The sequence below is a fragment of the Rhinoderma darwinii genome, chromosome 2, assembly GCF_050947455.1.
Source record: "Rhinoderma darwinii isolate aRhiDar2 chromosome 2, aRhiDar2.hap1, whole genome shotgun sequence".
Taxonomy (NCBI): domain Eukaryota; kingdom Metazoa; phylum Chordata; class Amphibia; order Anura; family Rhinodermatidae; genus Rhinoderma; species Rhinoderma darwinii.
In genome coordinates, this window is record NC_134688.1 from 235,784,614 (window position 1) to 235,807,415 (window position 22,802).

The 22,802-nt window shown below is 44.0% G+C and overlaps 1 protein-coding gene and 1 long non-coding RNA gene across 3 annotated transcripts in view; one reads left to right on the forward strand and one right to left on the reverse strand.

Annotated features, from left to right (window-relative positions):
• The window catches only part of LOC142742823 (uncharacterized), a 107,474-nt gene that overhangs the window by 76,961 nt on the left and 7,711 nt on the right, over positions 1-22,802 (forward strand). The gene's annotated exons all lie outside the window — the stretch shown is intronic.
• Positions 1-22,802, reverse strand: part of BEND2 (BEN domain containing 2) — a 92,482-nt gene that overhangs the window by 40,008 nt on the left and 29,672 nt on the right. For both annotated transcript variants that reach the window (XM_075852967.1, XM_075852968.1), the window contains exons 7-8: positions 21,843-22,043; positions 6,802-6,923 (exon numbers count right to left, since the gene is read on the reverse strand). In XM_075852967.1, the coding sequence (XP_075709082.1) occupies positions 6,802-6,923; positions 21,843-22,043 (323 nt within the window). The remainder of the gene's footprint in view (positions 1-6,801; positions 6,924-21,842; positions 22,044-22,802) is intronic.

Here is a 22,802-nt window from a genome sequence, read left to right on the forward strand (position 1 = left end):
AAAAAAAGAGACCCCAAAATTTGGTACGCTAGTTCTCATGAGCAAGGCAATACCCCATATGTGGTCGTAAACGGCTATTTGGACACACAGCAAGGCTCTAAAGGGAAGGAGCGCCATTTGGTTTTTAGAGTGGAGATTTTACAAGATTAGTCTTCGGACACCACGTTGCATTGGGTTGAGGATTCCAGTACAGTGGGCACACCTGAAAAATTACCCCATTTTGGAAACGACATCCCTCATAAGGTGTAGTGAGCATTTTGACCCCGTAAGTGTTTTGCAAAAATTACTACACAATAGATGTTGCAGATTGAAAATTGCCATTGTTCCACATATATGCCATGTTAGTGCCTAATATGTTGTGCCCAGCTTGTACCACTGGAGCCACACACCCCATGAATTGTTAAAGAGGCTCTGTCACCAGATTCTCAAATCCCTATCTCCTATTGCATGTGATCGGCGCTGCAATGTAGATAACAGTAACGTGTTTTTTTTAAAAAAAATGTTAATTTTTGGCCAAGTTATGAGCAATTTTATATATATGCAAATGAGCTTTGAAATGGACAACTGGGCGTGTTTTGTGTTTTTAACTGGGAGTGTTTACTTGTTTTACTAACTGGGCGTTGTGGAGAGAAGTGTATGATGCTGACGAATCAGTGACCAGTCAGCATCATGCACTCCTCTCCATTCATTTACACAGCATCACGTTCTTACTAGAACGATGTGCAGCCACATACACAAGTGTCCTGATAATGAATATACATGGCCTCCAGCCTGGACGTCATGTGTATTCAGAATCCCGACACTTCTGAATCTTTTCTGTGAGATTCCAGCAAGCCACGCGTAATCTCGCGAGATTAGCCGTGACTAACTGCATAGAGACACCGAGACATGACATCTTTCCCTGCGCATGTGCGGAGATCATAGCTCCGCTATGAAGATTTTATTAGAAGCCATGAGGATGGCTTTTGATGCAATATCAAAAGGGGGTTATTATAGTATCTCAGGATCGCTGGATTATTCTGCATTAATGCAAATTTATATATTAAATTATGTTACATCCATAATGGTATACAAGTACAGGGGGTAGATCTATAGATCAAGAAATATACAAACAAAAACGGCGTAGCTGTCAGGTTGTTAGAATAGAAACAAAGTGGTTCAAGGAATAAGGTAAACTATAAATAGTATATATGTTATATTTCAAAAGACTTCTCATTAGGGGACAATCCCTCCCAGTTGATTTATGCAACGGAGGAGAAAATGTCTAAATATCGTAGATTTGTTTATAAACCCAAGAAACAGACTTTAACCCCTTAAGGACACGGCCAATTTTGGCCTTGAGGACAGAGCAATTTTTTTTACATTTCCCTCTTTGCATCCCGACGCTCATAACGCTTTTATTTTTTGTACGACGTAGTTGTACGAGACTTTGTTTTTTGCGGGACGAGTTGTACTTTATGTACGTACCATTTTTTGGTACAAATACATTATCGTTTAATTTCTATACATTTTTAATTAGATTAAAATGCAGAAAAAAAAGCAGTTGCGCAGCAGTTTTAATATTTATTTTTTTTACACCATACACCGATCATCATAAATAATGTTATACATTTGTTGTACAGGTTGTTACGGTCGTGGCGATACCAAATATGTCTATATTATTTCATGTTTTGGGACTTATACTTGAAAAAGTTTATTTATTATAAAAAATGTGTGTTTCTGTGTATTTTATTTACTTTTTATTTATTTATTTACCATTATTTTTTTTTAACATTCATTTAACTTTTTTTTTTAATCCCATAAAGGGATCTTTCATTTTTATTTTTATTTTGTAAATGTAATGTACTGGCATATGCCAGTACATTAGCCTGTTACTGATTGTACACAGGCAGTTGTTAGGGCATACCTCAGTATGCCCTAACAACAGGAAATATGTTCAGACAGCCCTGGGGTCCTTCACTGGACCCTGGGCTGTCTGGCCATATGAGTTGTGGGCTTTGATCGCGTCACAGTTATTTTCTGTGACGCGATCAATGTGCAGTCCCCCCTCTTTGAACGCCGCGATCAGCTGTCATCGCGGCGTTCAAAGGGTTAACAGCGGAGAGAAGATGTTTCTCTCCTCTCCGCTGTCAGAGCGGGGCCGTGGCTGTGTATTACAGCCGTTGCCCCGCTCTCGATCGCACACACAGACGGCAGAGACTGCTGTCACACAGGACGAGTATGCTCGTCCTAATGCGCAAAGTGCTCGCCGCTCAGGACGACCATACTCGTCCTGTGTCGGCAACCAGTTAAAATGGTGTGTAATTGTTTAATCATTAAAGAAAACCTGCAAAGGTAAAGCCTTCATTCAGTCCTGTCGGGCTAAGAGTGCCCAGGCGGTGAAACCACCTTGCTTCCTCTTGCAGAAGTTTACGATCAAGGTTCCCAGCTCATGGACCCAACTTAATCTGAGTAATGCCCCAGAATTTCAATGATCGAATATCACCATCATGAAAGGATCTAATATGTCTCGATAGAGGTGTATCCTCTTTTTTGTTAATGGCACTAAAATGTCGAGAGATCCTTCTCCTTAGTTCTTGTACAGTTTTCTCCACATACAATATCGGACAGGGGCATTTAGCCACATAGACCACTCCACTACTTTGGCAGTTTATGAATGGTTTAATCGGTTTAATGGTTTTACTGTCTGAAGGGTTACAAAAGCTTTTAGTGGGTAGCATATATGGGCAAAAAGAACATCTGCCACAGGGATGGGAACCCGTGACCGACGATTTGAGCCAGCATTTAGATGTTGATGAGGACTGTGAGTAATGGCTATGTACAGGGTAGTCCCGTAGATTCTTACCTCTTCTAGAAGGGATACTGGGAGTAATAGAGATTTGGTCACACAGATCAGAATCCACACGCAGAATAGACCAGTATTTTTGTAAGATCTTTGTAACTTGATAAGAACATGCATCAAATGTACCGATGCATCTGACAATTGAAGAGGCTAAAAGTCTAAAAGTCTGCTTTGGTATTAAAAAGATTTCTATGCTTTGATTCACACAAGAGCTCTCCTATCTGTCGCCCTGGCCCTGGCATACGCTCTGTGTAGACATTTCTTTGGGTAGACATGGGCAAGAAATTTAGAAAACAAGCCGTCAAATTCGGTTTTAAAAGATTGCTCAGAGCAGTTTCTTTTTGCTCTCAGGTATTGTCCTATTGAAATTCCCCTCTTCAGGGAGGGGGGGGGGGTATGGCGGCTATCCCATTGTAGAAAGCCATTTGTAGCTGTAGGTTTCCGAGAGATGTTAGTTTGGACACCACCATTAGGATCCAAGGAAATTCTGAGATCAAGAAATATAATCTCTGTGTGGTGTATCTCATATGTAAATTTCATACCAATTTGATTGCTGTTAAGCACGGACAGTGGAGGAGTCCCCATCCCAAAAAATCAAAATATCATCTATATATCTACCCCAAAATAAAATGTGACAAGTGAAACAGAGTAGATCCTCAGAAAAAACAATAGTGTCTTCCCACCACCCCAAAAATAAGTTTGCATAGGTGGGGGCACAAGCAGTGCCCATTGCAGTGCCTTTCAACTGATGATAGATCTTTTTTGTCAAAAATAAAGTAATTATGGGTTAACAGAAACCGGAGAAGTGACAACACAAATTTATTATGCATGTGAAATTGGGTACCTTTGGTGCTCAAAAAATTATTGACAGCAGTGAGACCGATTTCAGGTTGTATTTTCGTGTATAGAGACTCAACGTCAATGCTAGCAATCATGGTAGTTGGGGTAACATGAATGTCTTGGATCCTAGTGATGGTGTCCTTTTGTGTCCCTAAGATGTGAGGGTAAAGATGTAACAAAGGGCGAGAGTATTTCATCCACGTATAAACTAATACCCTGTGTGAGGCTATCGTTCCCAGATACAAAGCGCTAAAGGGATACTATAATGACCCCTTTGATATTGCATCAAAAGCCATCCTCATGGCTTCTAATAAAATCTTCATAGCAGAGCTATGATCTCCGTGCATGCACAGGGAAAGAGGTCATGTCTCAGTGTCTCTATGCAGTTAGTCACGGCTGTGTGCCCTTTGTGCGCATGCGCCGTGAATATAATCCCATAGGTCAATGAAAATACATCCCTATTGGCCGATCATTACGTCCGTCAAACGGAGAGAGGCTCGACCTTTCTACTCGGACTAGATTGGCCAGTGTCTGGATGATGCCATAGGCCAATGACCCAGCATCCTGATTGGCTCACTTAGGTGCCTGTCAGACAACAGGAAGCTTGACCTCGCCGTTTGAACCTGATTGGTTGATTTTGTGTCCATTGTACTCTTCCGGCCGCTATATCATTTCAGAAAATTTGCGGCGCGCTGTCATTAGCCCCAGTACCCCTGAGGAAACATGTTGGGGGGAGGGGGGCTCTGAATTACTTTTAAATAACGTGCTTTGCTTCTGGTTTTCACAATTATACTATGGATTAGGCTTAGCGTTCTGCAGCCGCCGGCCATCTTTGGCACTGTGTACCGCTTAATATATAGACATTGTCCGACGGTAGTAACCTTCCAGCAGCATGCATGTTCAACTTTTAAGCATACATGTGGTTCGTCTTTTTGCTTCAATAGGATAATAAAAGTTGATAATTATTTAGGGATAGATGGGAAATAGTTTTTTTTTGCCGGAGGCAATTTTGTATATATAATGTTCTAGTGCCCGCCAACTATCGGTGTCTTTTCTCGTTTTTGAACTGCAATACCAGACACAACCCACGGACAGGCGTGGCACTGTTTTTGCAAGACAGCAGTCATGTTTTTCTAATCCTGTACAAGCTCTTAAACCCCTTAATGACCAGGTCTGAAGAGGCCTTAATGACCAGCTTCCTTTTTATCGTTTTTTGCCTCCCTGCATTTCACCAGCCATAACTTTTTTTTTAACATTTTTCATTGACATGGCTGTATGACACCTTGTTTTATGAAAGAGAAATTGTATATTTTCTGTGCAGCTTGGGAGTTCAAACAAATTAATGTGTAATTTATTTTTGCAGCGTGAATATAACATTTTTTTAACATTGGATAACCGGTTAAATTAATTCTTCAAGTTATTATGGACCTGTAGATATCGAATATGTGTAGTTTTTTTTTGTAATGCATAGGCAATTAAATATATTTTATGCTAAATGATGCCTTTTTGTCGTGGACAATTCATTATTATTTTTTTAATCCTATAACAAGGGATAACTTTTTAACTTCTTTATTTTTTACTTACATTGTCTTAGCATTAGTAACAGCTCTTGCTTAGAGCAAGAGCGCTTACGTCTTTTGGTATCACAGCAGACTTCGGACCTGTACTGGCCACTGCCAAAAGACAGTGGGAGGTCGGGAACGGATTAAGTCAAAGTTGCAATTTCTGAAAAATTTCTGGAAAAACCATTTTATCCCAAATTTGTTCAAGTATAGCGTGGAATACGGGGATATACACCCCTCAACATTTAAATTGCAACACCGAGTAGGGCAAGCCGTAAGGTTATGCAAATCGAAGTAGCAGATGCCGCTAGGATTTGCAAATTATCAAAATTTCATGCACCTAGCTCCAATCTGTGTCATGTGGGAAGGGCATAAAAGCCAGATTGAAACCCATGAAAAGCCACATGAATCCTCAAAAATTAGATCAAGTGGTGTGGGATGATTGTGCGATGCCTCCCATTAGTCAACATGCCAGTAATCACCACTTGTCGAAAAATAGGGACAGAATCCTTGAAATGAGAGACCTTTGTTTATCACGCAGGCAAATCAATACGCGCCTAGGCAGAGATGTCAGCACTGTTCAACGTTGCGTGTTCCGGAGGTCGGGAGAACAGAGCGGGAATGACAGCAAGAGGTGCGCAGAGGCGAACCTCTGCACGAACAGATCATTCGATTGGAAGAACGGCACGTAGTGATCCATTCTGTACCGCAACTGAAAGTCACATTCCAAGTCAAGGGCGGCATCCGGTGTCGACACAACCATTCGGACGACATTTGAACGACATTGGGCTACAAGCCAGACATCCAGCTGCAGGTGTTCCATTGACCACAAGCCACCGCTCTCAAAGGCGATCATGTTGCACGGCAAGACAGCAATGGAGGTCTATCCTCTTCAGCGAGGAGTCCCGCTTTTGTCTCGGACACGATAGCCGGAGATTGGTCGGGAGACCACGTGGGTAACTCCATGTACTGGCCTTCACAAGGGAACGTCACACCTGTGCTACTCCTAGGATTATGGTGTGGGTTGCATAATGTACGGACCCCTCTAGTCTTCATTTCAGGTACACACGAACAGCTCGGTGATACATTGATTTGGTCGTGGAACCAGTGGTACGACCATTTCTCCAAAGTGTCCCAAAAGCCGTTTTTTCAACAGAACACCACCAGGCCACATGTTGCTCGAATTACTGTGAGCAGTCTGCGTGGCCTAAACATGCTACCATGGCCTGCAGCGTCTCCGGACTGGTCTCATATGGAGTAAATTTGGGACGTCACTGGTCAGCAATTCCAAAGGGAGCTGCTATCAGGTAAACTTCATGATTTGCGTGCCTAAGTGCATTCAGCGTGGCAAAACATTCCTTAGACAACAATTAACCTCATTTATAACGTTAATGTGTCAGTAAGAGCAGTTACTAGTGGCGGTTTATTAAATGCACTAAATGTAGACTGTCAGAGACTGAATAGACAAGTATGATGGAGGAAAAGGTATTTGACCTATTAAACAGAATAAGCGCATAGACCCAACCTCCCAAAAACAAAAACAAAAAAATAACTTACTGTGCTTTTCTTTGTTTCTAAATGCAAACACCGAATCATGGCATTAACATTGGTGGTACAGGTTTTCCAGTCTTTTCCATATTCACTAAGATCACATTCCGGAAATCCAGATTCTAGAAATTCTGCAAGACCAAGCAAATAGTTAAAAATAAGAGGTTTTTGTTTTCGGATGTACTACAATTATAATCTGCTGGACAGACACTGTAGTACACTTCCGACTGAGAAACTCATTTGTGACCTATCTAGATCTGTATTAACTATGCCATGTCTGTTATTACCCATAAAGCTTAAGTACACATTATCCGGTAAAGCTGTGTGTCCTAATAAGTTAAGTTTGTGTTCTGTAGTAGAGAAACCGGAATTAAAAGGGTTTTTCTGTGGGAGATGTGCACCTGGGTGGATGCACTACGAAGCCACTGACACAGGGTTGTGCCCTTGCTCCACTCATCCCCCTCTCTTATTCCTGCTGCCTGACCAATTATCCGCTCTCCTTGTGCTGAAGGGCTATGCTGGTGATTGACTACGTCTCTGACCCTGGCTATGTTCTGCTCAGATGATAGGTGGTGCTGCTCTCATTCTGGGGTTAGAGTGATGCTATTTTTTTGCCCCTTCTGGGATACCTTTCCCCAAGCATTGAAGGCCCAGAAGGCTACACCTGCAAATGCTGTACTAGCCATTCTCTGCTTGGGGCCTTTCCCCCTCTGTATTCCTGGACAGCCCACCTGGGAAAATGGGACCTGATAAAAAATTATTTTTTTTTAACATTTTCCTCCTTTATATATTGTGTTATATCTGCTGACCTACTGTGGTTAAGGTTAAAAGACAAATTACGTGCTCAGTGTTTCTACCATCACACTCGGATTCATGCATGCTTTCCTATACTGGGTAATATATGCATTTAAAAAGAATGTCACAGAAAAAAGGTAAAGACACTATGGCAGTTAACAGACTTTGTTAAATCAAATAACTGTCTACGGGCATCCGTTAATGGAAGCAGTTCTATATTGGATGTGAATATATTACTAATTTCTAACACATTTGCTCTTTTTGTGTGGAGCAGGGCAAGGGATGAAGAGATGAAAAGATTTGGATATCTGTTGGGTTGCTAGTTTAGGGTATGTTACGGGGTATGGGAGGGTAGGGAAGCTCGCTCCGGGAGAAGCAGAGGGTTTATTTTTTCATGTTTTAAGCTTTGGCTATTAAACTTAGAGCTAAGATGAAGATTAGGAGACTTTATGGGGAGGAAGAAAAATGTTCTCTCTATGCGGACAACATGCTCAGGTTTTTTTTTATTTTTTTTAGGAGATTTGTGACCATTGTAGCAAGTCGTCCATTTACATGAGCAATTCGGCAAGTTTTCAGGACCAGAAAATAAGCTGGGGGGCGGGGGGAATCTAGTATAATGCTAGTCAATCCTTTGGCAACTTTCTTTTTCCTTTGGGGGTCTTAAGGTCCATGTGGTTAATAAATTTGTTCTATTTTGGGTTTCAATTATTTAGAAACCGAAGCGATTTAATAGATCTTAGAAGAAAACTTTAGCTGAATGGCATGAGATTGATAGTTAGAGGCTCGGTTTAGGGGTAATTTATTCCAGATACGAAGTAAAAAATGGTGTTACCTGAAATCTTACACCTGTTGTATTATGCACCAGTTTGCATTCCACAAAGAGTTTTCAAAGTTATGGAATCCATTTTGAACGAATGGAACAGTAAGTGGGCTCGTATCACTCAAACATCTTACATTTAAAATTGTGTGAAGTCCATGCTGCCAACTGCTCATAACTATGCAGTTAGAGACAGAGCGTCCTACTTGTCTCAATGGCTCCCATATCCAGAACAGCTGTTAGCGCCCTAAGATTCTATAGCTCTCGTGGGCGTTCTGGATACGGGAGCCATGGACAAGCAGGACCCGGTCTCCTACTGAAGAGTTATGAGCAGCCAGGACTTTACAAATTCTGTGCTGCTAATAGAAGCCAAATCAGTAATACAAGTGATTTAGAAAAATTATTATAGTGCACACTCCTGCACTATAATAGTTTTTCACTGAAAGTTAAAAAGGTACACTTTAAAAAATGTGTGCCTTTTACCGCAACTTTGCGATGCTGTTTTCGGCAGTTAAGCTATTACAGGTGAGGCACATGGTTTCAGAATCGCAGCAGATCACGGTAAAATGCATTAGTAAAGCAATTAGGCAAGGATCCCCTACATAGTTTTGATGCAGTTTTTGGCTGATGCATTCAGGTATGTGTATAAGAAACTGATGTCTGAATAAAAACATAACCAAATTAAAAGAGGTACAAATATAAAGAATTTTACAACGGTGCATGAATTGGCCTCCATGTCAAAAGTACGAATATGCATAAATAGAAAATACAAATGTCGCCAAACACACACACACACACACACACACACACACACACACACACACACACACACTTTACTTTACTTTATCCACCATTTTAACTGCATTTGCCTGTGTATATATAGCTTCTTGTTCTATGGGCTGGCACTAGGACCTGATGAAGGCCCGGTTCGGAACTGAAATACCTTGTCCGTTATTTCCCAATCAATACGGTTATCTTGACTTGGAAGTCCGTTTGTGATGTTTAGCAGCGCTACAATCACCCTATTTTTTTCTTCCTACTGCTTGCCACTAGGAGGCTGGCACAATGTAGGAAGAAGTCTTGGCTCCGCTCAGCCAGGCCACAGACCCTCCCACAGACACTGGCTAAATCTGTTTGTACAGAAAACAGTAGAAGACAAAACAACAACAACAACAACAACAACAACAACATTTCCATGGTCCCGGGCCTAGCACAAACAAAATAAGGTGGGATCTGTGTCCCCCAATGAATACGAGAAAGATTATACAGGAGTACAAAAAATAATTTTCACATTTATATCATTGGGGGACACAACACCATGGGACGCCCTAAAGTAAAAGTAAAACAAAAACTACAGCTGCCTGCAGAACCTTGCAACACAAACTGGCAGCAGAGGAAACCAGGCAATGGATCTGGCAAAATGTAGCTAAGGTTTTCACCGAAACCGAGGTAGCAGCCATGCATACCTGACAACCTAAAGCTTCATGCCGGACCGGCCAGGAGGCACCAACAATGGGCAGCTAGTTCGAATCCCTTCTGATGGAGGTGGCGACTGTCAGGAAGGCCACCATCCAGGAAAGTAAATGCAGTGAACCATCCCGCAAGGGTTCAAAGGGAGCAATCTGAAGAGCCTCAAAAACCAAATTGAGATGCCAAGGCTCAGTGAGTTGTTTGAATTGAGGGACGGCATGAGCCACCCCTCGCAGGAAAGTCTTCACTTGAACAAAGGACAAAGGTCTGCTGAAAAAGCATGAGAGAGCAGAAACTGGACTCTTAAATGGACACTAACTTTTCAAACATCTTATAATAATCTAATACTATACCTGACATAGATCAACTTTGTAATTTACTGTCAAAATTTAGTTTTATTCATGTGTAAAGCTAATGCCACTAGGTGTCTCCCCACCTGTAATCTGCTGTCCACCCCATGTTGTCAAGAAAAGTCTGTTCCTGGTTAACGAGAGGGTGTCTCGTCCACGAACAGGAAGACTTGATCAGCATACCAGGCCCGGGTAGGGTGCAGTCTTCGGCCTCCACACAGTTCAGGGCACCTGGTCGACCGAGGAGTCAAACCTTAATCTACTGGGACTAAGGGCAAACTTGCTCACTCTCTCTCATTTGATGATCTTTCTCCAGGCCAATCTGGCACCACCACGATTGTGGGAACACAGAGTCTCTTGGAGCACTCTAGGTAAGATCGGAAGGGGAGGGAACAGTTACAGGAGGGAAAACTCGTCCTACGAAGTGATCAGGGCATCAATCGAGATGTACCTGGACTCCCTTGATGTAACGCTAAGAGACACACGAACGGTGTGCCCCACATCAAAAGTGATGAGACATCTAGGTGTGGTGGCCACTCTCCTGGGTCCAGCTTCTCTCGACTTAGCAAGTCTGAGGCCCAGTTGCTCACTCCTGGTATGTCGGCTACTGACAACACAGGAACATTACTCAAGAATCCAAGTGGACTACCACAAAGTCCATAGACTCCTGATGCCGCTCTGGTGGTTGAGATCGACAACAGCCGTAGAATGGTCGGCCCATATCCTGACCTGATGACCCAGAAGAAAGAGAATCAAATGGGAAAGACTTAGCAAGATTACACTTCGTTTCAAGAGATTAATCTGTGGGGTTGACTCCTCGATCATCCAGGTGCCTTGAACTGTGTGGAGGCCGAATACTGCACCCCACCCAGACAGACTGGCATCCGTCGAGATGACAAGTCGCTGGAGTGGAAGGAAGGACCGTCAGAGCACGATAGTCATGGAGGTCTCCGACCAGCGCAACTCCTGATGAGAGGGCAGGAGAATCAAAAAGTCCAGGCAAAAGCGGATGGGAGAGGGAGTGTTCCTGCAAAAGAGGGCCACTACTGCCCAAAGGGTCTTGATCTAGTCATCCGGAAGATTGGACTCTCGCTGATCTTTTATTAAAATTCATACCCAGAAACCTCATGTTTTCGAGATGGGACCAGGGAGGATTTCTTCTCGTTGATGAGCCTGCCGAACCAAGTCAACATGTCTGACTGCTTCACCCGGACATGATGGAGCCCGAAGTTTGTGAGGGCCTTGCATGCGAACTCCAGTCGCACCAGTCAGTTTCCGCGGGAGACTTCCCTCCACTTACCACCCAGTGTGACTCGCAGCAGGACTGACTGCGTGGCATCGAAGTGCTGGGCTATAATGACGGCACCATTTTTCCCCATCTCCTCAGGTACCTCTCCCGGAGGACTTGTCCCAGCTAAGCTAGGGGACTCCCGCCATTCTCAGAGGTCCCATCTCTTCCCCCTCAGAAGGCGGGGACCATCAACCTGCCTTCTCACCTGGTCCACCACCCTCTATGGACAGTACCTTAACCGAACTGTGGGTGGGAAATGGTGAGAGCCTTACCCACAAGGTCAGACCTGGAAACGCAAATTTCCCATCTTGAAGAAAAGCACGATAAGACCATTCAGGCAGTTAACAATGAGGTTCACTCACTTGCTGAGCGTGTTTCTATATTGAAACGCCAAAACTCAATGACTATGGACATCTCAGTTCTTTCTCAGACCTCGGAAACCCATACGACCCAAATACGAAATTATTCTTTGCACCATGATGATGTGGAAAATAGGGGGGGGGGGGGGAGAAGAAACAATTTGAAATGGAGAGGCATCTCAGAATCTGCGTCTCCGGAATGCCTCCATGACACAATGACTACCATTTTCAATAAAATCCTTGATAGGCCGCAGGATATAACCATTGAACTCGATAAGAGTACACAGACTGGCGGGCCCTAGGACAAGAGACACAAACCGTCCACGTGTGGTGATCTGCAGAGTACATTTTTACGAGGGGAGTTTGAGAGAAAGTGTTTGAATATACCGAAAAAAGATCCTCCATTCTCAGTCTCTTCTGGAAGAAAATAGCTCAGATGACCTTCCTTCAGGAGAGCCATTTTCGTGCTGATTGTATAGCGAAACTCTCTGATGCCCATTTTCCGGATGGTTACCACAATGTGTGGTGTCGATCCTAATCTCATGCCCTATTCCCTGGGAACACGTGGAGACTTAAATTGACAGAGCAGGTAGAGATCTCTTTGTGAAAGGTAAGCTAGCCAACACACTGACCACACTGGCCTCTTTATCTCCCTAATTCTGGACAGGTCATCTTTTTGGAAAGGGCCCTGACGGAATTGGATGACTTTCTGGAAGGCACGCTAATACTGGGAGGTAACATGAACTTACCCCTTGAGCCCCTCCTAGACTCTTCACGACGACACTACCTTGTCTAGGTCCGCCCATCGTCAGTAACTACATGAACATCAATTGGTTGATGTATGGCGTCTCCTCTTTCCGTCGACAAAGGACTATACAATTACTATATAATTTTCCGCTCCACACAACTCTTATTCCATAATAAACTTTTTTGTCCTCCCTCTCAATGGCAACTATAGACAATATTACCTTTTCTGACCAAGCCCTTATCACACTAACACTTTCCGCATTGTTCACCCCCGTGCATGGCAGTGGCACTTGAATGAATAGTTTTTACAAGATCCCACGGTCTTAGCAGACATATGAAGGACACCACAGAAATATTTTACTTCTAAGGGTATGTGCACACGATAACTGCAATTACGTCTGAAAAAAACGGAGCTATTTTCAGGAGAAAACAGCTCCTGAATTTCAGACGTAATTGCATGTACTTGCGTTTTGCGGGGCGTCTTTTACAGACGTAATTTGGAGCGGTTCTTCATTGGAGTCCATGAAAAACTGCTCCAATTACGTCACAAGAAGTGTCCTGCACTTCTTTTGACGAGGCTGTAATTTTACGCGCCGTCTTTTGACAGCGACGCGTAAAATGACAGGTCGTCGGCACAGTACATCGTAAAGCCCATTGAAAGTAATGGGCAGATATTTGCCGACGTATTGGATCCGTTTTTTCAGCCGTAATTCGAGGCGTTAAACGCCCTCATTACGTCTGAAAATAGGTTGTGTGAACCCAGCCTAAACGTCACCCTGGAAAGTTATCTGCTTTGTATTTGGGAGGATCATGAATGTGTTATACCAGGTTCATTCATTAGAATTGGTTCCAGACGAAAAAGAACGTATGTCATACCTGACCGATCTATTATCCTGTATGCATACTTTAGAACAGTCCCATAAGGCCTCTCTTGGCAGGGACATCGGGCTGGAGCTGGGGCAGTTACGGGTAAAGGTGCGATTATTCTGCTTTCCAAGGATAAGGCCTCACCGGCTAAATGTAGTTGCCACTTTTATGAATTTAGCAATAAACCAAGTAGGACACTTACGCGGGCACTTAGGAAAACACGGGCTCGCACACACATCCCTCATATAACCACATCCCGGAATCCACGTCTACACCTGCCCCATGACATAACGGAGGCTTTTCGTGCATATTATCAATCGCTGTATAATTTTCCCTGCCCCTCATTGGTTTCCTACAGGAAGGCCCATCAGGAGAAGATGGATTCCTACCTCCAGGCCTCAGGTATGAAACTTATCCCTCAGGATGCACTTGATGTCCTAGAGGCCCCTATCTCACAGGAAGAATTGGCATGGGCACTAAAAGATTCCTTCTCAGGGAAAGAATAGGGACCCGATGGTCTACCTTTACAATATTATATGTCGTGCTCGGACACTTGTCGCCCCATTTCCTGAACGCATTTAACTCACTTACCTCAGGAGTGTCCTACCGCAAGATACGCTACGTGCTTACATTACGGTGATCCCAAATGAAGGGAAGGATCCTTCCCTTTGTCAAAACTATCGCCCCCATTTCATTGTTAAACGTTGATCTTAAAGGAACAGTGTCATCACAAATTATTTTTTTATATGTTAAAGATGTTAGTGCTTTATTAAAAACGTTTATATTCATTTGTGTGTTTGTGTTTTACTTTTTCTTATTTTTACACTTTTTCTTCCCTATGGGGGCTGCCATTTTTTTTCCATTTCTGTCTGTGTCGATTAACGACACATACAGACATGGAATACGGCAGCCACAGTCCCATAGGGACTGCGAACGGCTCCCGTCCCATTGACTTCCGTGTACGGCGTCTGTGTGGGAACTGCGCATGCGCCGCTCCCACACAGTCCAATTCGAAATTGGCGCCGTCCGGCGCCATTTTCCTGTGGACCGGAAGTCGCGGCCGGACAGTAATATTACTACTTCCGGTCGCGGCTTCCGGATTTGTGCACTTGGACCAGCGGCAGCAAACGGAGCGGACGGGCCGGAGGGAGCCGCGGCGGCAGGAGCAGGTAAGAGATTTCAATGTATGTTCGTGTTTGTGTGTGTTTACTACTGTATGTAAACCTACTACACTGTGTGTTAGCTCAAAAAATGGCGACACACAGTGTAGGAGGTTACACCGTTCAAACCCCTCGTTTATCCCGGCACTAGCCAGGATAAAGGAGGGGGGGATGCTGAGAGCTCACTAGAGCGAGGGCTTTTAACCCAATGTTGCAATGCTGCAATTTTGGGAATAGCTCCATCTAGTGACCAAAAATGGGTAGTATTATAAATTTAGAATTAATTTATAATATTTCCTGACTCGTGAAAAAAAATAAAAAAAATTTGAACAATGTTTAATCACCCACACACTAAATGTTTAATTTAAAAAAAACAAACATGTTTTTCTGGCAACACAATGCCTTTAAGCTATTTGCCAAAGTTCTGGGTAAGGCTGACCCCCGTATTGCAAAACGTTATTCATAAGGACCAGGTGGGCTTTATGCCTTTACGGAGATAACATAACACTACTAGAACAGTAAAAATAATTGGTCATGCTCTACCCATGTTTTTACTGTCCACGGATGCGGACAACAGCATCTGGATCTTTAAGTTGGCGACTAAGGCATATTGGCCTAGTGACCCATATGATGCAATGGATATCGAGTCTCTATTCCGCCCCTCCAGCTAGGGTCAAGGCAAATGGTCGCTTCTCTTCCGTGTTATCTCAAATGGTACGAGACAGCCATGTCCTGTGTCCCATCTAATATGTATCCTACATTTGGAATCCTCCTTGTGTCATGTGCGTTCCAACCATGACATATCGGATGTTCCTCTAGGTGGGACGTCCCACAAAGCGGCAGCACATGCGGATGACCTGCTCTTTTTTTCTCACCTCCCCCAGGATATCCTTGCCTAACCTGATGGTCGGAACAGAATAAATACTCGATGCTATCAAACTTTAAAATGATCAAAAATCGAATGCTCTTAATATTTCCCTGCCACAACCACTAGTAGCTGATTTGACAGAGTCTCTCCTCTTTAAATGGGCAAGAGACTCCCTTAAATAATTGGGCATCCTGCTCATCAGAGATTTGTCTCGCCTTTACGCAGTGAACTACCCTCCTCTTCTTCACGGCATAAAGTGATCTAGAATCCTGGACGACAGGCACGTTTATCTGGTTTGGTCGGTGCTCAATTTTTAAAATGAACATCCTTCCTAGGATCTTTAACTTCCTTCAAGCGTTGCCCATCCAAATTCCCCGACTCTTTTTCCAAACATCGTTATCCATACTAAACAGATTTATATGGGCGAAGAAACCGGCTTGTAATGCCCGCTCTCCACTTTTCAGAACCAAATGCGAGTGTGGTATTGGCCTTCCGGATTTTGCCTCGTACCATCATGCCTCCCATTTAATCGCAGATCATTGACTGGTGTAAGCATAGTGATGTTAAACAATGGGTACCTATGGAGCAAACCTTCCTTGCAACTCCGCTGCAGGTAACCTCCTGGCTAGGCAATTACGTCCCCTAGTCAGAACGAACGCACCCAACCAACCATTGGGCCCACCTTAGCGGTCGCATCACAAATTTTGCCACGGAAGGATATTTCACCATCCCCGCTGTTTCCCATACTGGGTGTCACGATCCATGGGTATGTGGACCCACTAGGCCACACCGCCGTAGCAGAGTAGCAGCTGGCCAAACAACAGTCCTAGTACAAGAGTACCTTTGATAGTCCAGACAGAAACAGAGGCTCGGCACAGATGAACTTGCAGACACCAGACGTGGTGTATATCAGCAGGCGTGACAGGTGGCGCAAAACGACTCCAACACTAAGGCACAGGAACAAATATACCACGGGATACAGGTAGCAGGGTACAGGAACAGGCTAACACTAAGGAACCATTTGCTAAAACTAACTTGGGTAAATATAACGCTCAGGCAATGAGTGAAAGGGAAGAGCCCATTTTATAGTCCAGGGTGATCATGGGCTAAGTAGAGATTCTTTTCATGTGCGCGCAATCGCCTTTTAAAGCCGGACGCAAGTGCGCACCCTACGGGACCCAGTGAAGCAAGGCGGAAGGGAGTGCTGGCGTCTCCTAGGAACTTGAAGCCGGCCAGCATTCAGAGTCATGCCCGCGGCCGTTGAGGGGCGAGTAGGAACGACGATCCGCGGCCATGGCTTTTACACTGGGCAGCCCTGCATTCCCTCCTGGAGAACGCGATCCCTTTCAGCGTTGGATATTGGCTGATAAGGGTCATGCTTCCCATTCCCTGCGGGATGGAACTTGGCTGTCTAATCAAATGTTAACATCTCAGTAAGACTCTCAGTCATTTACGACCTGGCAGGTCACCAAACGGACATTTTCTCATGTCATTACGAAACCCTTCAGAGTACCCTCGGGACAAAATCCCCTTTGAATACCACAGCACTGGAAAGGGAACGATACGCCATACATTATCCCAACTCTATGTCATCATCCTCCTAATTTCCCCAACCAATATCTCTACACCCTCCTGCTTATTGAGCTGGTAAAGAGATCTAGGCTTAACTTTCACCACAGAGTGAAAAGATTGTTTATACACCATGACTCATGAATTTTCCATGGCAAGTAGATTTAAGGAGGCGGGATTTAAGATCCTGTCGTGGTGGTATGGAGTGCCTTCCAGATTGCATACTTTTATACCTGCTGTCTGACCTCGGTGTTGGAGATGTGGAGAACATGTGGGCACCATCTTACATACCTTTTGGGAATGTCCGAAGTTGCCTACGTAAAGATGCTCAGTAGTGCACCATCTGGTGAATGCAGCCAGAGCCCGTATCCCTGCGCTTTCGGAGACAGTCCAACCCTCCGTCGATCGCTATGTGGTTCGGTAAACTACAGGCGATCATGAGAATGGAGGATCTTACTGCTTCTATGCGGGGCTTCCATGATAAATTCCTTAAAACTTGGTATCATTGGATTAGGTTACAGTCCTCTATGGAATTCAAAGCCATTAGTCTCTCTTGATAACGCTCAACCTGGTTCTGGATAACATGCTCCCCCCACCTCCACTTTTTATTTATTTTTATTCCCATATTCCTTCCCATTCCATCTCCACTTCTCTTCTTGTATTACTGTACCTGTTGTTCTACACAAGTATTGCATTGCATCTACGGACATTCTGTTCAGATAGCTGAGAAACACTTGTTATGTTGACGGCATGCTGCCATAAATGGTTTTATTCCAATTTTCTGTTTGCCGACTCACAATCTGCAGTTTTATAAACGGATGGCCTGCAAGTCGATGTGTGTATGTCCTTTTGTTGCACTTTATTATTTAAAATACAAAATAAAAGAATTTTCCAAAAAAAAGGAAAAACAAATAATACTACCAACGACCACAGGGATTCTATGTGAAACCTCCGAACGTGAATGAGACAGTTCAGCTTCTCTAGATCCAGGATTGGACAGTGACCAGTATTTCTTGGGAACCATGAAGAGATTACATTAGAGCCCCTGAAACCATCTCACCTGAGGAACCGGGAAGATGACCATCTGCAGGAGTAGTGAGCAAAAAGCCTGGGGAAAAGCAGAAGCATGGTCCAATATACGAGGTGGAGTCAACATAAAAAAAACAAAAACCTGCAGGAAGCTCTGAGAACTCTATCTTGTAACCGGTCGACACCACATCTTAAACCCAGGTGTCATCCACATAAAAAAAAACATGACTCCCGAAAGGTAAGCAATTGATCCACCCCCCCCCCCACTCAGACATGTGAAACGAGTGGGGAGACACCTACACTGTGAAGATGTCTTGGCAGGAGGAGGACTACTGTGGCTTAGGGAGGTCTGGGCTTGAAGAAAGGGAGTCTGGGATCGGTGGGGTGAGCAGTTCTCCTGTTCGGTCTCTGGAAAGAGAACGAGGAGTAGTTTGGAAAGGTTCTTGGTCAAAAGAACTCTTACGGCCAGTAGCCTCTGCAATAACTTCATCCAGGCGCTTGCCAAAAAGTCTGTCAACAACAAAATGAAGGCCAACGAAGCAGCCCAAGATTACAGCCAGACAGAAAGCGGCTATGGTTTGGAAAGCATATTCTTTGGCGCCGTAAGGGTGACTCGCTTTGCCAAGGGAAGATGGGGTCCTCCTTTACATAAAAGGTGTCCCAGAAAGCGAGTATTAGTCACTGCATTGCCATGATGGCGACCAATTTGAGCCCTGCTCTGGTAGGTTCCAAATCGGAGGATACATGTGAGGAGGGTGTCTGATGCTAATTGGAAGGGGTTTCTCCACTGATGACTAACAGGGGACCCTGGAAGAGAACATGAAGAGGAGCAGGACTTGTCCATGATATTTCTGCACCTCTTACAGGGTCTACCGCGAAAGGTTGATGGCGTAGTACCTCTGGGATAAAAAAAAAAAAAGTGAGGCGTAAGCTCAGTGTTCCAAAGACAACTATGGTTTGGGAGAGTCTGGAAATGTCACCCAAGGCCTGAGCAAAAAACCTTGCCAAATTCAGGAATTGCCACATCCTGGGGGGGGGGCTAGCATCTCATGGGCTTCCTGGGTTAGGTACACTGTGGGCAGAATTGGATAGACTGGCCTCATGTAAATTACACCTGCCACAATTAAAGTAAGTAACAAGTGCCACCACATGTGGCGGCTGCCTGGCGGACTCCTCCCGAGGGGAGGACATGTCACAAGGAAGTAGGGACACAAACAAAAACTATTAAGTCAGTGTCAATGGGAAGAGTGACCCCCTGAGGAAAGCTGCACCTACCAAAAAATTTGAGATCATATAAACAGCAACACAGCCCTAAGGATGGCCTATTAGTGCTGTGTACCACCAAGTGAAAATGGCTGGGGAGGCTGAGGAGACTAAAAAAAGCAATGCTTGAAGAGAGGACCCCTTCAGGGTAGCAGTGTAAACAAAAGGCATTGTAACTCGTGAGAGGAAACAACGTGGGACAATCTGAAGCACCGCCCCAAGAAAAGCATGCGCTTAGAGGGCGGCTTCCCTGTTCTTACTCCACCTCCAACTGCACAGCAAATGAAGGGATGGCAGCCGGCCGATTGAATCACGCGAGCAGGAGGCAGGGTTGTGTAAACAGCTTGCAGAGCTGAAGGGATGAGTGTCGTGCTGAGATGACATGGCCAGCGCTCGTTCCCTCACAGATAGTAATTAACACAAACTTCTCACTGCTCTGTGAAAAGAGGGGAGAGGTATATTGTTCCAATGTAAACAGGTTAACTGAGACAGTGATGTCCTAAATGAAACTCATCTCCAGATGAGTCCTCACCTCCAATAGACATTTTTCCTTCGATAATGAACCACTAGGAATACCTTCCCTCACACAGAATTTCACCAAGGAAAAAAGTTAAGGTTCGCAAGAGAAAAGGAGGGTGAGAATGATTTAGATATTCATACTCACCCTCCGTAGTCTTCAGGTGTGCGCAGGGTCACCTCTTCATTAACCTCGCACTAATAATGGGGTTACTGATAGATGAAGAAATTTTGGTTAGGTGATTGCCGGTGAAGGAAATTAAGAGCAGATAATTCCCCGCAGGGGAGGTTAACTAGGCTGGAGACTACTCCTACAACCCCCTGTAGCTAAGAGAAAAAAAAAAAGAAGAGAACAAAAAATTAATAAAAGCAGCAGACCTGAGAATGAGAAGTCTGCCTCCTGCGTACACTAGGCTAATACAGGTTTAAACAGTGTCTGTGGGAGGGATATGGCCTGCCTTGGTGGTTGCAAAGCTAGTGTCAGCCTCCTAGTGGAAAGGACCTATACCAATAGTGCTGTGTCCCCCAATGATATGAACAAGAAAAAAAAGTTTTCCTGTTTTACGTAAATAAAATGCAGAGCTTTGCCACTTTCTAAAGTTTGTACATAGGGGCAGATTTACCAAGACTGGCGTTTAATCTGGCAGTCTTAAACTGAAGCCTGCAGGAATAAGCTGAAACAAAATGTATTAAGGCCTCCCACACACGTGCGTGTTTGGTCCGTGATATACGGTCCGTATGTCGGCCGCATTTCCCAGACCACACACACTGCAGGGAGCCGGGCTCCTAGCATCATAGTTATCTATGACGCTAGGTGTCACTGCCGCGCTGCGGGACAACTGTCCCGTACTTAAAACATGATTACAGTAGGGGACAGTTGTCCCGCAGCGAGGCAGTGACATCTAGCGTCATAGATAACGATGATGCTAGGAGCCCGGCTCCCTGCATGGTGTTCGGTCTGGGAAATGCGGCCGACATAACATCTTGTGCTGTTTGTGTACACACACACACACACACACACGTGTATATGCATGTGTATACGCTAGTACTTCTCAATGAACTAGACTATTAAAAAGTTAATTTCAGTAATTCAATTCAAAAAGTGAAACTCATGTATTATATGGATTTATTACACACTGTGATCTATTTCCAGCATTTTTTTCTTTTACCGTTAAGGATTATGGCTAACAGTTAATGAAAACCCAAAATTTAGTGTCTCAGAAAATTAGATTATATAAGCCCAATTTCAAAAATATTTTTTAATACCAAAATGTTGTCCTACTGAAAAGTATGTACAGTATATGCCCTCAATACTTGGCCTCGGCTCCTTTTGCATGAGTTACTGCATCAATGCGGCATGGATGCGATCAGCCTGTGGCACTGCTGAGGTGTTATGGAAGCCCAGGTTGCTTTGATAGCGGCCTTCAGCGCGTCTGCATTGTTCTAGTATAAGACTAGTATACACACACAACAGAAATATAAATGCTCTAGACAGCGTTTTTTTAGTGAAAGCTGCGAGATCTCATGGCTCTAAAACCGTATGCTGCCAAGGAGCTATGGAAACGCCGTGGGGCAGGCCGGGAGCCCATTGCCCGTAAGTTCTGACCCGACTACTGCAGAGAGTTAGGTCATTTGCATAATGTTCTTGCCACATGTAAGGTTTTTGTTGTTTTTTTTAAAATAAAGTTATATTTAGAAATACATTTTTGGAAATGAATACATTTTTCTGGGGGAAAAAAAAGTTTTTGGAAAAATAGATAAGATGAAAAGTGCCAATAGGTCCTCTTTAACGTTGACCTGTGTTAGTTGGACCCGCTTAGATAAGACGTTATCGAAATTATGGTCCTCAAACCATTCTGTATGTACTCTTATTATAACTTATCCTGCTATTTGTTTTCAATCATACAGTCATATCTTAAAAATGTAATAATTATTTAAATTGACATTACCTCTTATTGCTCCAACCTTGTTGGCATCAAGTGCCAGCAATCCTTGTACGCTTGTTTCAGTAGCACTGCCCAACAATGCCTCTTTAGTGAACAAGGCACGGACCAAGTAACGGGCTGCATATCTGGGCTGTGTCTTCTGTCTTGCTTTCACCAAGAAGATGCCTGGGACTGTGATATTTCTACTTGGATCTCCAAGAAACTCTGACAATAAAGCAATCCAAATACACTCAGACATACAATATATTCCATGCATAAGCAATATAAAGATCAAAAGGCTACACTACCAATCCTTATTGATAATCAAACTTCACTCAAATCCTAAAAAAATAAAAATATATGTTTGAAGTAACACAATCTCTCACTTTGCTCCAGGTAATCATCATCATCTTGGAAGCCAAGCTCTGTACTGCTCTTTGCGGGGTTCCCACACTGCCCTTGTGCCTGTAACACTAACAAGGTGGTGGTGCTAGTAACAAAATAATACCTCTGCAGGAGAAAATAAAATTCCAAAGTGTACTCTTTATGCTGAAAGCAAGTAGACAGATCCTGCAAACAGCAGCATAGATTTCAGCTTCTGGGACCCTTGTGAGTATGAGCGGGTCTTGTAGAAATCCTGCAGAGAATACAGTGTTTAGGGGTTTTCCAGTCCTATAAAATTGATGGCCTATCCTTAGGAAAGGCCATCTGTATGTGATTGGTCTGGGTCTGAGTCCCGGGAAAGCCGCCGATCAGCTGTTTTGAAGGGCCCTCGGCACTCATACGAGCGCTGCTTCCCCATAATTTCCACTGCTCGTACTGTGAATCGCCGACGCAATTGTAGCGGCGGTTCACAGTATTACAGTCTTCTCCCATTGAAGTGAATGGAAAAATGGCTCTAAAACTGTGAACCAACGCTACAATCGCTGCGGCCCATTCAAAATTGCTGATCGGCGGGGGTACTGGGAGTTGGACCCCAACCGA